The 13,851-nt window shown below is 46.5% G+C and overlaps 1 protein-coding gene across 4 annotated transcripts in view; it reads right to left on the bottom strand.

Moving 5' to 3' along the window:
- The window catches only part of EFCAB6 (EF-hand calcium binding domain 6), a 236,080-nt gene that overhangs the window by 194,653 nt on the left and 27,576 nt on the right, over nucleotides 1-13,851 (bottom strand). For all 4 annotated transcript variants that reach the window (XR_007135738.1, XM_047786044.1, XM_047786045.1 and 1 more), the window contains exons 3-4: nucleotides 12,925-13,136; nucleotides 2,528-2,616 (exon numbers count right to left, since the gene is read on the bottom strand). Coding sequence is in view for 3 of the 4 variants with exons in the window: in XM_047786044.1 (XP_047642000.1) it covers nucleotides 2,528-2,616; nucleotides 12,925-13,136 (301 nt within the window). In the remaining variant the exon portion in view is untranslated. The remainder of the gene's footprint in view (nucleotides 1-2,527; nucleotides 2,617-12,924; nucleotides 13,137-13,851) is intronic.

The following is a 13,851-nucleotide window of genomic DNA, read 5'->3' as shown; positions in this document are numbered from 1 at the left end:
ACTGGATACGATGTCTATTTGTTTGTAGTCCTCATTCTTTGCCTCTTTACATGTTTTCAAGGTTTTTGTGTGTGAACATTATCTGGGGACATTCTTTGAGGGCTGCGTTGTATATGTATTCCTCTATAGAAGGGCACACCCAGTCCAGGACCAGTTTTTGTTTGGTTGGTTGGTTGGGGTTTTGTTTGTTGGTTGGTTTGTTGTCTTTTTAGGACCGTACCTGCAGCATATGGAGGTTCCCAAGCTAGGGGTCAAATCAGAGCTGTAGTGGCTGGCTTGCACCACAGCCACAGCAACATGGGATCCAAGCTGTGTCTGCAACCTGAACCACACCTCATGGCAATGCTGGATCCTTAACCCACTGAGCAAGGCCAGGGATCAAACCTGCGTCCTCAAGGATACTAGCCAGATTTGTTTCCACTGAGCCACAAGGGGAACTCCCAGGACAGTTTTAAGTAAAATCCTAGCTTGAGACTTTTCAGGCCACACAAGTAGCATTATTTTTGGCACATATTTTCATGAAAATCAGCTTGTGATTTTAATGTTTCCCCTGTTCACCCCATGCCAGTGTTGAAACAGGTAGGTTTCCTTGTGTCCTTCTGTGATGCAGGTTCGTATTTCTAAATTATCCTTACGAGAGGGTAGAGGGGTCCAGCCTGTATGCGCCCTGGGCTTCTGTTAGGTTTCTCTACCTTGGGCAGACCCTGTAGGCCTTGCTTCTCGTCCCCTTCACTCCACATAGCCAACAAAACTGAAACACGAATACACCAAGATTTGGCCAATACACTCAGGGCAAAATCTGGCTTTACAGAAAGCTCACTTCTCCGGATTCTAATTTTTCCTGTATGTTTAGCCTCTGAGAATTACTTACTTTCTTGCCTGCTCAGTCACATATTGAAATACCTTTTACCCATCATTTGAGGTGTTTCCAGTGGAGTGTTGTTCGTGGATATAGCCTACCGCAGTACCGGACAAGACGTCTTTATCCACTCTGACGCATGGTCTCCAGCAACAAAGAGAGTTGAGCTTCATGCGTAGGTCAGAAACGTGTCAAATTTGGTTTAAACACTTAGTCTTTTATGTTTAAGGCAGTAACTTATGATACTGTTGATCTCAAATTATTAGACCGAGGTTTCACAGTTAAACAAAAAGTCTCCTGCTCTCAGTGTTTCCAACTGTTTATCTTTTCACAGCAAAGAATCTTCAAATTAGGTAACTGTCCACCCAACAAACTTATCCCACAAATGGGGATGGTTTTGGGTCAAGAGCTTGGATACGCAGCCTGGAAAACAACTGCTCCTTCTCTCGAGGGAGCCTCTAAACATCCCAGGCTACCACTTGCGCAGCATCAACCCATCAGAGCGCAGAGAAGTCCCAGGCCGTGGGGCGGATGACAGTTTGTCATCTTGTTGGAACAGCCTCACTGATTCTTTTAAAATTGTAGTAGGAACTTCGTGACATAAAAGTTACCATCTTAACCGTTTGTGAGTAGACAGTTGAGTAATGTTAACACATTCGCACCGTCGCGCAGCAGAGCTCCAGGACCCGCTCCCCCCGCCAAACCGAAACTCCGCCCTCACTGAGGAATAACTCCGCCCCCCGCCCCTCCGCACCCGACCCCCGACGTCTTAAGGCTCGGCTGCGTCGAGGACGGATCCAATCATGAAAGGGAGGATATCACCATTTGCCGATATTTCAGGACTAAATCTAATTTCTATAATTGTTCACACAATTCCCGAGAAAATGAGGCTTATTCATTCAGAGGCAGATAATCTGAGTAACTGAGTTTTTTTAGTGAAACAACATTTCCTAAATCATACACTGCAATCAAAGACCTTTACAGCTGATAGAGGAAAGTAAGGTTCCGACTTTAACGCTCTGGTTTTCAGACAAAGCAAATGAGCCCCACGCTCATGCTACCGCGACGAAACACAAAGGCAACACCCCATGATCTTTGTGAACTGCTGCATTGCTAGCTACCAAAACACGATCACTTTCCAATGAAAGACATTCAAAATGTTTAGAAGCAAGCAAAATTTAAATGTGGTTCCTAATATTTTTACTTCAAAGTTAAAGTTCATTATTTCCAAATCGGAAAATATACCGCATATGAAAATACCTTAAGCTGGTTTTAATGTCCACTTTTAATACAATAATAATTCTTTTCATCTGAACTATATCCCAGATAGATGTCAGAATCTGCTCGAAATAAATCAGGGGTGGGGGGAGTTCCCTGGTTGCTCAGTGGGTGACAAGGATGGGCCTCACTGCTGGGGCTCTGGTCTCTGCTGTGGTGCAGCTTCCAGCCCTGCCTAGGAAACTTCCACACGCCGTGAGGGCGGCCAAAAAAAAAAAAGTTAAAAAATAAATAAATACATTGTGACTGAGGAGTAACCCCATTAAATTCTATATGGACCAGCTCTACCAACACACCTCCCGTAAATATCTGTGGGCGTGACTACCTCTAACGACCTTGTGTCCCGTCTCTTATCATTTCAAGTTTCACATTGTCAGAAAAAAAACCTACCTCTTTACAGCATTTATACTGAGGTCAATTCCGCCGAACCTGGACAGGAACTCAAGGTACGGGACGGCACCGGCGCCAGTGAGAGGGATCTACAGCCAAACAAGAAGGACAGCCCGTTAGGGGACTCGGATCCAGGCGATGGGCAGCCCCGCAGTCTGCGGTGAGGACAGGGCGCTCCCAGCGGGACGGGCATCGGTTCACGCTGACCGCTGTTTAATCCAGGTGTCTGAGTCAACACCCGCCCTCGGCAATCCAAGCGCAAAAGCAGGAACGCCAGCATGCCAGCCTGCGCTCCCTCGGAAGTCAACGAGTGGTCCATACCGTTATCTAAGATCCAGGTCTATCTAAAAAATAAAGTTAGTAGAAATATATCCTAATATGTATTTTGTTTGTTTGTTTTTTGTTTTTTGTTTTTTAGGGCCACATGTGCGGGATATGGGAGGTTCCCAGGCTAGGGGTCGAATCAGAGCTGCAGCCACTGGCCTACGCCACAACCACAGCAACACAGGATCCGAGCCGTGTCTGAGACCTACACCACAGCGCACAGCAACGCCGGATCCTTAACCCACTGAGAGAGGCCAGGGATTGAACCTGCAACCCTCATGGTTCCTAGTCAGATTTGTTTCCACTGAGCCACGATGGGAACTCCCTAATATGTATTTCATATATGTACATTTCTATGTGTATATATGTATAAATATATATATTTCCCAAGGGCCTGAGGCCACAGCACAATTTACCCTCTCAGCATCATGGGAACTTCCTGTACATTCATATACTTTTTTTTTTCTTTTTCTGGCCACACCCGCAGCATGTGCAAGTTCCCAGGCCGGGGATCAAACCCACTCCACAGCAGTGACAACGCTGGATCCTGAACCTGTTGCACTACAGGAGGACCCCAATATACTTTTAAGGGAGAAAAAAAAAGTCACTTTTAAATTTAAAATTCTCTAAAGGGCATCAGTGGGTTAAATGGATCAATATGGACTATGAATTAAATATTACCTCAAAGTTTAATTTACTAAAGTTGATAACTGTGCTGCGATCACGTAAGAGAATGGCCCTTATTCTTAAGGAAATACACCCTGAAGTATCTAGAGGTAAAGAACCGGAACATAGGCCACATCCTCCTAAATGGTTCAGAATAAAACTACACGTGTATCTCGGGGCGGGGGGGGGGGGGGGGGGGTTGTTTGTTTGTTTTAATTTATTTTTGTCTTTTTGGGCCGCACCTGCGGCACGTGGAGGTTCCCAGGCTAGGGGGTCAAACCACAGCTCACGGCAACGCCAGATCCTTAACCCACTGGGTGAGGCCAGGGATCGAACCTGCGTCCTCATGGATGCTTGTCAGATTGTTTCTGCTGCGCCACAACGGGAACTCCACACATTGTGTATTTTGTGAGTATTGTCTACACACACACAGAAATAATGAAAGGTCACGGGAGAAACAAGTGATGTAAAGTGTTCACAAGGGGCAAATCTGGGCAAAGGGCAGGTGGGTATTATTTGCACTCCTTTTTTTTTTTTTTTTGTCTTTTTGCCTTTTCTAGAGCCGCTCCCCCGGAGGCTCCCAGGCTAGGGGTCGAATCAGAGCTGTAGCCACTGGCCTACACCAGAGCCACAGCAACACAGGACCTAGGGCCGCACCCACGGCATATGGAGGTTCTCAGGCTAGGGGTCGAATCGGAGCTGTAGCAGCCACCTATGCCACAGCCACAGCAACGCGGGATCTGAGCTGCGTCTGTGACCTACACCACAGCTGACGGCAACGCCGGATCCTTAACCCACTGAGCAAGGGCAGGGATCGAACCCGCAACTTCATGCTTCCTAGTTGGATTCGTCAACCACTGAGCCACAACAGGAACTCCTATTTGCAGTATTCTTATCCTTACAAATTTCCTCGAGGTTTGAAATTCTGGAACCAAAAGTCATGGCTTAAAAAGTGAAAATAATTGTTTCTCCCCAAAAGCATTATGAAACCAAAATTAAAATAAATACATAATCAATATAAATATGTCATTAAATTCCATGCAAATGCACAAAATCCAATCTCCCATACAGCCTACAATACACAAACAAGTCGGATAAACACCAAGCCTTAAAATTCCAGCCTCAAAGCCTAGCGCAGTTATCGCAGCCTTCCCCAAAGGACGGATGTCTCTTTACTATGTAAAACCTGTGTAACCAGGAAATGGGACCAGAGGGAGAGTGGCTTCGGGGGTGGCATGTTGTGAAGCCTTTTCCCAGAAAGGATACCCAGGCCTCGCATTTCTGATAGGGACTTTCTTGGTAGCGATAATTTGGGAGACACTTCAAAGCGTCCCTGTGCGCTCAGAAGAAGGGCAAGAGCAGACAAAACATGCAGCTTCCCAGGCTGCATCCCCGCATGCTTTTGGCAGTGATGAGAGTTAAGGGGGAAGGAAGTCACACTGTGTAAACAGGCACAGTCCCTGCTCTTGGTTTTAACTCATCTTGCCCCAAACCACCTTCTGAAGATGTTGAGACTGTGCATTTCACAGAGCAGAGGCGTGACCTCCCTGCCTGGCACTGCCGGTGAGTCACGAAGTCACAGTGATCTGAGACTCCAGAGCCCAGGTTCGTCTCACGACACTAACCACTCTGCCTGCAAAGAAGAAAGTCCACCAACCAGCTGAAGATTTTTCACCTTTTGAATTACAGCTTATGGTCTAATGCAAATTCTAATGTGGCAGACACTCTTCTGCAAGGACTGGTCTCCCAAACCAAGCCCTCTGGACACCTGAGAATCTAGTCTAAAAGTGGGGGCTCTGCTAAGGATCTGCCTCTCCAGGATGTGCGATTCTGGCAAGAATGGTTCAGAATTAAAACTGTCCACTGATGAATTGCTAAAAGCATTTTTTTTTTTTAGGGCCGTACCAGCGACATATGGAGGCTCCCAGGCTAGGGGCTGAATCACAGCTGCCGGAGCAACACAAGATCCGAGCCAGGTCTGTGACCGACACCACAGCTCACGGCAACGCCAGATCCTTAACCCACTGAGCGAGGCCAGGGATCGAACCCACAACCTCATGGTTCCTAGTCGGATTCGTTTCTGCTGCGCCACGAGGAGAACTCCTAAAAGCAAAAGCTTAGACTGCGGCTGGGGAGTGGGGGTGTAAATGAACATCCAGTATGTCCATAAGTATCTCCAAAGACGTCTCTTTCCCCAACCTGGCACAACCACCAGGACTAGAGCAGAATTTTGTTGTCCTTCTCTGCAATCTATTTACCAGTTCAACTTCTTTTCACATGTTTATATTAATATGCAGAGACTGAGGCCACGTTTTTTAAAAAAAGTCATATTACTGTGAATGACAACTGAGGTACAGGGCAAGTGAGAAGCCACACCTTTTCACCATTCTTGCCTCATCAACATCAAGACACCCTGAGAGTCTAACATTCTTGATAATGGTTCTTGAAATAAAATAAAATAAAATAAAAATTCATGATAACTGGAAAATCCTTTTCTAGTTTTAAGGGTGAGATGCTCATGAAATAGTTCACCAGTTTTATATGGTTCCAGGTGGGCTTTACATTAACCCTTGAAAGAGGAAGTGTCCATCACCACATGGGTTAGTCATGAAACGGTGTAGAGAAGTCACATGTACAGTGAGCTCCGGGGATTAGGAAGGGAGCCCCTGCCCTCCGTTCCCAATGAACTTGGCCTCCTGAAAATGCACCATGGTCCACGCTCCTTGGTTTATTCAGGGGTCATGGGCACTCAAGGTTCTAGAAAAACATGCTTACTATTTAAGACAGAACACCAGAACCTGGTTTTTAAAGCCTCTGAAGTTCCACAGTTCTCAGTGACTTCTTTCAAAAACAGATGTAGCTTTTAAAAACAGATACACATTTCACATTTTCTGTACTTTTCCTCTTCCTGCATAGCTGATTAGCTTGGGAAGGTTGTCAAAATTTTAAATTAACATTAGATCATGAATATAGGGAGACATTAGCAGGAACTAATGTTTTTAGCTTTCCATTTGGTATAAAGTATCAGATCGAGCTTATGAGGAAACTGATGCAATGTTTGTGAGGACAAGTGTTCTTTAAAAGCAAGAGAACATCGCCATATGACACAGCAATTCCACTTCTAGGGTCGTACCCGAGAGAAGTGAAAACATATGTCCTCGTAAACACTTGTACATGAAATTTCAGAGCAGTACTGTTTTCAAAAGCCAAAAAGTAGAAACAACCCAAAGGCTCATCAAGTGATGATAAAGAAAATGTGAAGTGTCCAGGCAGTGGAATATTATTCAGCCCTAAAAAGGAATGAAGCACTGATTCATGCTGCAACATGGATGACCCTTGAACACATTATGCTTAGTGAAAGAAGCCAGACACCAAAGCTCATATACTGCATTATTCCATGTTATGAAATGTTCAGAATAGGAAATCTATTGTGACTTAAAATAGATGAATGGTTGTCTTTGGGGGGATTAGGGGGAGGGGGAGGGGGGAGTGAGTGCTAATGAATACAAAGTTTCTTTTAGGGGTGATGAAACATTCTGGAATGAGATAATGGGGATGGTGGCAGCAACTCTGTGAATATATGTTAAAAATCACAAACGTGTCCATTTTTAATGGTGGATTTTATGATATGTAAGTTATGCTTTAATAAAGCTTTTCCTTATAAAGCAGCTACAATCAAGGGTGACGTGAAAGGATCAACGTGTACTATTTGGGACATTTTGGAATAAAGGGGAACTATTTCTTTAAAGAAGAAACGAAAAGCTCTTCCTCTTTCTCCCCCTTCCCTTCTCCCCTGTTTCCTAACAATTCAGTCCTAAAGTCATGAGATGGGGCTGAGAAAAAATGGTGTCTGCAACATGGGGGAGCTGGGGTGGTCCGAGCAGCCTTGGCCCAGGCGGGATGGGGACGGGGAGTGCTGGAGATGGGAGGTGGGTCACACCTGGGGAATGGATCAAATAAGCAAATATACTGAGAGCAGCAGAAGCCAAGCTTCTCACCGTCTGAAAAGGTAGCTGCAGATAAGCAAGGTGAGAAAATGAGAATGAACCCCGGCTACTGGGTTAGAATTGGGGTTACTGGTGTGAACTCATGGTTTGCAATAGAGAGACTGATGTGGAAATAAATGTAGATGTAAATGCGTGTGCATATGCACACACACACACACAGGCACACACACAGATGTGCACACACACAGGCACACACACAGACGTGCACACACACAGGCACACACACACACACAGGCACACACACACACACAGGCACACGCACATACACACAGGCACACACACACACAGGCACAGAGACACGCACACACAGGCACACACACACAGACGCGCGCGCACGCACACACACACAGGCACACACACATACATACAGGCACACACACAGGCACACAGACACGCACACACACACATAGGCACACACACAGGCACACAGACACGCACACAGGCTCACACACACACAGGCACACACAGGCACACACACACAGGCACACACATACACACAGGCACACACACACACAGGCACACAGGCACACACACACAGAGACGCACACACACACACAGGCACACACAGGCATGCACACACACAGGCAATGCATCCCCTAGACCTCTGCCCATTTCCAGGGCCTGGAGCAGTGACATCCGGTGACAATGAGCAGCCCTAGTGCCCAGATCCCAGATGCTGGATACCTTTTTCCTTTAGAAGTAACCAGAGAGGTTCCCACTGTGGCGCAACAGGATTGGCGGTGTCTTGGGAGCGCTGGGATGCAGGTTTGATCCCCGGCCTGGCACAGTGGGTTAAGGATCCAGCACTGCTTGCTGCAGCTGTGGCTTAGGTCGCAACTATGGCTGGGATCGGATCCCTGGCCTGGGAACTCCATGTGCTGCGGGCTGTCCAAAAAAAGAGAAGTAACCAGAGCTCTCTAGAGAAATGGATGAGTCCAAGACCAAGACAAGGAAAGTAAGGCCGAGGCAGGGAGAGTACAGGTGAGTTTATAATGTCTTGGATCAGAAAGCAAGGAATGACAGGGACATGTCCAAATGACAGAGAAACCAGCATGAAGGGCCCCTACTGGCTAAATTAGGGGCAAATGGGGCATCAAAATAAGTAATGAAAGTGATGGATCAGAACCTGCTTGCTAGTAAAATAGGAACTCTTCAGTCTGCAGATATATAAGCAATAAACGCCAGTTTGGTGAGGAATGGCACACCTGCGTCGGTTCACCTTCCCGCACAAGATGCTTACAACGTGGATCGAGAGTCCTCAACCGTGAAAAAGAGAGACGGATCCGACAGATCCCACTTTAATCGAGTGACCAAAACAAACAGCTGCAGTGGCAGGACAGACTGAAATCCCCTGCAACCTAAGAAAAGGGGATGGTTCCTGAGACATTCCTGCCGAAGATGCAAGCTGGAATCTGGCCATCAGGGGACAGCCAAGGAGCCCAAGCTGGGGACACTCTACAAGATAGCAGGCCCGCGAGCCTCACGGTGTGCCGGTCCTGAAGACCAAGGAAAGGCTGAAGAACTGTCCTCGACGAAAGGAGACTCGCCAAACGCACCGCACGGATCTGACCTGGGGCCTGGGGCTGAGACGCAGGCGTGAGGTGAAGTTAACGTCCTTATCGTGACGGCTGGAGGGCGGGTGTATGGAACAGTCCCTGTTTTAAGGAAACACACACTGAAATATTTGAAGAAACGGAGCAGCTTACTCCTAAATGGCTTAGGGGAAGAACAAATGTTCTCTGCACTGTACTTCCAACTTGTCTGTAACTTTGCGATTGCTTTTTTTTAAATGATAAAGCGGAAGAAGTTGTGGCACAGAAAGCTCTTAACAGACTAACCTCCCACAGACAACACCCATAACCTCTGTCAAAATATAAAAAATAACTATCGAAAGGCTCTGGATGGGATTTCCCGGTGTGGCTCAGCTGTAACAACCCCAACCAGTATCCATGAGGACTGGGGTTCGATGCCTGGCCTTGCTCAGTGGGTTAAGGATCCAACGTTGCCGTGAGCTATAGTGTAGGTCGCAGATGCAGCTCAGATCCCACGTTGCTGTGGTTGTGGTGTAGGCCAGCAGCTGTAGCTCCGATTCAACCCCTAGCCTGAGAACTTCCATATGCCATGGGTGAAGCCCTAAAAAAGAAAAACAAAAAATTAATAAAAGAATACGAGTTCCTGTAGTGGCTCAGTGGTTAATGAACCCGACTGGTAACCAGAAGGTTGTGGGTTCGATCCCTGGCCTTAAGCAGTGGGCTAAGGATCCGGCGTTGCCTTGAGCTGTGTAGCTCGCAGGTGCAGCTCGGATCCCACGTGGCTGTGGCTGTGGTGTAGGCTAGCAGCTGTAGCTCCGATTGGACCCCTAGCCCCGGAACCTCCATATGCTGCAGGTGCGGCCCTAAAAAGACAAAAGACAAAAATAAAAATAAATTTAAAGTAAAAAATAACACAATAAAGGCTCTGGGTAGTGAAAGAAAGCAGGCAGATTTTGAAGGAAGTCAGAACTTAGCAGAAGGGACACGTATGGAGGGAGTTTCCTGTTCTTGATGGCTTTGTACCTAAGAGCAGGGCGCAGTCAGTGCCCAGAACAAAGGGCCTAACCACCCACCCAAAAAAAAAACCCAGTATTTTTCTGGCCGGGAGAACCATCAGACTGAGCCCAAAGCAACCACAGCCATTAAAAATGCGAAGGGAATCTGATGCAGGAGAGAGACAGAGGAGGAGACCCACTCCCTGGGTACAGGCTCCGTCCACGTTTCCAGCTGACGCCTGAACCACGCCTGTGCAGATGAGAGTCCCAGCTAAAGGCAAAAGGGCTGAACCGAGATGCGACAACTGCCCACTGCAGGCAAGGCAGAATTTACAGCGGAACAGCCTACCAGAGCAAGAGCACCAAAAGCCTTGGAGGAAAACAACAGAACCCAGGGTCTCCGCAGCGCAGCACACACAAGGTTTAGCCCTGCGCTGTCTAATCAGCCACCTCTCGTGACTCCTGAGCCCTTGAAACGCGGCGAGCGCAGTGGATGAACTGAATCGTTGGCTTACGTTTAATGTAAATTAACTTCAACTCTAAAATTAACTCCATCTTGGGAAAACTTTTCAGTTTAAAATGACGAGGTATGTGAATCCAGTACTTCAACTGCAAATTTTATGAAACCTAAATACAGATAAAGTATATCCCAGTGGAAATTTAGTGTTGGAACCAAGGCCCGCTGTAAATATGAAGCAACGCCAGGCTTCGCAGACTTAGGACACAGGAAAAAATGTAAAATATCTTACCACCACTTTTAAAATCCTGATTGCTCTTAGGGAGGAAATAAAACAAGGCATAAAAAGACAAAAAAATCAGCATACCCCAGCCAAATCCAGACTTGCAGACTCCTTCTTATGGAACAGACTGAGGTCCGTCAAACAAAGAGAGCCCCAAGGACAAGGCTAAAGATGACACAGTATTCCCAAATACCAACCGCGGACTACAGGACTCAGCAAAAACGACCCCTATCTTTAAAAACCAAGCACTCCCCTTCGGGGGGGAGGAGGAGGGTGGGGGGGAGGAGGAGGGTGGGTGGGCGTGCCCCCCCCCCCCGAAGGGATGGGGGAGTGGAGTCTTGCTTGTTCAGAGCTCCCGACCACTCCGTTGGTCAATAAACTCTGCTTGCAATCTCACGGCCCCAGCCTCTGCCTCCTTCTTCCCCACCATTCCAACAATTACATGTTGAAATGAGAAAAGATTTTGGATATATTTGGTTAAAGTAAAATATTATTAAAATTAGCTTCAGCTATTTCTTTTTATTTTTGTAATGAAGCTATTAGAAAATTTAAAATTACATATGCGGCTCACATGACATTTCTCCTGAATAGAACTGGTCTTGGATATTATCCAAATACACTCAGAAATGAAGAACCAGGAGTTCCCTCATGGCTCAGTGGGTTAAGGATCCAGCATTGTCACTGCTGTGACTCTGGTTATAGCTGTGGTGCAGGTTTGATCCCTGGCTCAGGAACTTCCACATGCAGCAGGAACAAAAAAATAAATAAATAAATAAGAACCAGAGAAATGTGATCCTTCTCAAGGGAAAAAAATAATCAAAGCAGGCCAACCCTGAAACGACCCAGACGTTAGAATTACCAGACAAGGACTTTTTTTTTTTGCTTTTTCTTTTTTCTTCTTTTTTTGCTTTTTAGGGCCACACTCGTGGCATATGGAAGTTCCCAGGCTAGGGGTCCAATCGGAACTGCAGCTGCCGGCCTACACCACAGCCACAGCAACACAGGATCCAAGCCACAGCTGCAAACTACACCACAGCTCACAGCAACACAGGATCCAAGCCACAGCTGCAACCTACACCACAGCTACAGCAACACAGGATCCAAGCCACAGTTGCAACCTACACCACAGCTCACAGCAACACCAGATCCTTAACCCACTGAGCAAGGCCAGGGATCCTGCATCCTCATGGATACTAGTCAGATTCATTACCACTGAACCACGATGGGAACTCCACCAGACAAGAACTTTTAAGCAGCTATTTTAACTGTGCTCAGTGAGTTAAAAGAAACATGTCCATAATTGAAAGAAAAACAAAGAAATCTAAACAGATAAATAGAAATTATTAAAAAAAAATAACAAAATGAAATTCTAGAACTGAAAAATACAATGTCTAAAATTTAAAATGTTCACCAAATGGGCTTACTAGCAGAATGGAGATGCTAAGATGGAGTCAGTGAACTTGAGGATAGATCAAAGGATATTATCCAATCTGAAAAACGCAGAGGAAATATTTTAACTATTTTTTAAAAATGAGCAGAGCCGAAGGGGTCTGTAGGACAATACCAAAATGCCTGAGAGAGAAGATGAGGTAGGAAAAAATATTTAAAGACATAATAGCTGAAAACTCTCGAACGGCTCCACACTGAGTTGAGCATACAGTTGATGCTCAATGACTACTTGAGGGAAGAACAACGGCAAACACTAAGTTTCAAAACAGAAGCTGACCAGATACTCTTTATATGGAAGCCTCGAAAAAGTCAGCTACAAGAAGTCCCCTGTGGCACAGCGAGTTAAGGATCCAGCACTCACTGCTGCAGCAATGGCACCAGCTGCAATGGCAGCGGGGGTTCTCGTGGGCTCGGTCCCGGGGCCTGGAAACTTCCACAAGCTTTGGGTGCAGCAAAAAACAAAAACAAACAAACAAACAAACCTCAGTAAAAAAGAAAAAAGAAAATGATTGCAATAGGGCTACATAAGCACATGACGATTGTCCCAAATCTGCCCAAATTTAACCGTGACGAATTCAACTTTATTTGGGACAGTGAGAGGGAAAGCTAGGCCAGGCTACATGCTCCTGACATCTCCAGCATCTCCTCTGCAGTGGGTGATTCTAGGTCTTCCCTGCACCGTACCTGAGCCAGAATGTCCTGAAACTGTTCTCTCGTGAGAGGCAGCAGGAAGTCTGCGATGACCCTTCTCAGTTCATTCTTCGACACCGTCCTGTCGTTACTGGTGTCGAGCAGGTGGAAGGCTTTCTTCAAGTCATCTCCTTCGTTGGTAATTCTTTGAAACAAAATCCGTTTAACGTCTAAGGATGACAGCATCGGATTGGCCATCGCTGTGGCTATAAAAGAGAGACAGCTATTTACTAAACGCACTTAAAGCTGAGATACTAACACCATTTCACTGTGTACTACCATCACACAAAAATCAAAAACGGTATTTCTTCTGCTACGTCTAGGTGTACAAGTAGATGACCTGCAATGACAAACCTGAAGTCTTTTTTTTACCTCTGAAAGTTACATTTCAATCAATATAATATAATAACATTAGAAAGGGGAAAAAAAACAGGAGCTCATGTATCTGGCGTGGGTAGCTGGGTGAGTGGTGAGAAAGGGAGTGTTGGAAGGTGTAGCCGATGGCATCCATTTTTCTCTTTATGTCCGCACCGGCAGCATATAGAAGTTCCTGGGCTAGGTGTCCAATGGGAGCAGCAGTTGCGGCCTAGAGGAGATGCATGGGAGCCGCAGGGAAGCCCGACAGGCAGCTCGAGGGGAAGAGGGGCTTTCGGGCACTGACTTTCAAGGACGTGCAATTCCCACACTCAAAAAAATTTCTGGAGATCCCTACGTGGTTCAGCGGAAATGAATCTGACTGGCATCCAGGAGGGTGCAGCTTTGATCCCTGGCCTCGCTCAGTGGGTTAAGGACCCAGTGTTGCCATGAGCTGTGGCGTAGGTTGCAGATACAGCTTGGATCCCACGTTGCTGTAGCTGGGGTGCAGGCTGGCAGCTGTAGCTCCAATTCAACCCCTAGCCTGGGAATCTCCATATGCCACAG

This window comes from Phacochoerus africanus, chromosome 7, assembly GCF_016906955.1.
Source record: "Phacochoerus africanus isolate WHEZ1 chromosome 7, ROS_Pafr_v1, whole genome shotgun sequence".
Lineage (NCBI taxonomy): Eukaryota > Metazoa > Chordata > Mammalia > Artiodactyla > Suidae > Phacochoerus > Phacochoerus africanus.
The sequence above is the reverse complement of the archived record's forward strand: the minus strand, read 5'-3'. Positions and strand labels throughout refer to the sequence as shown.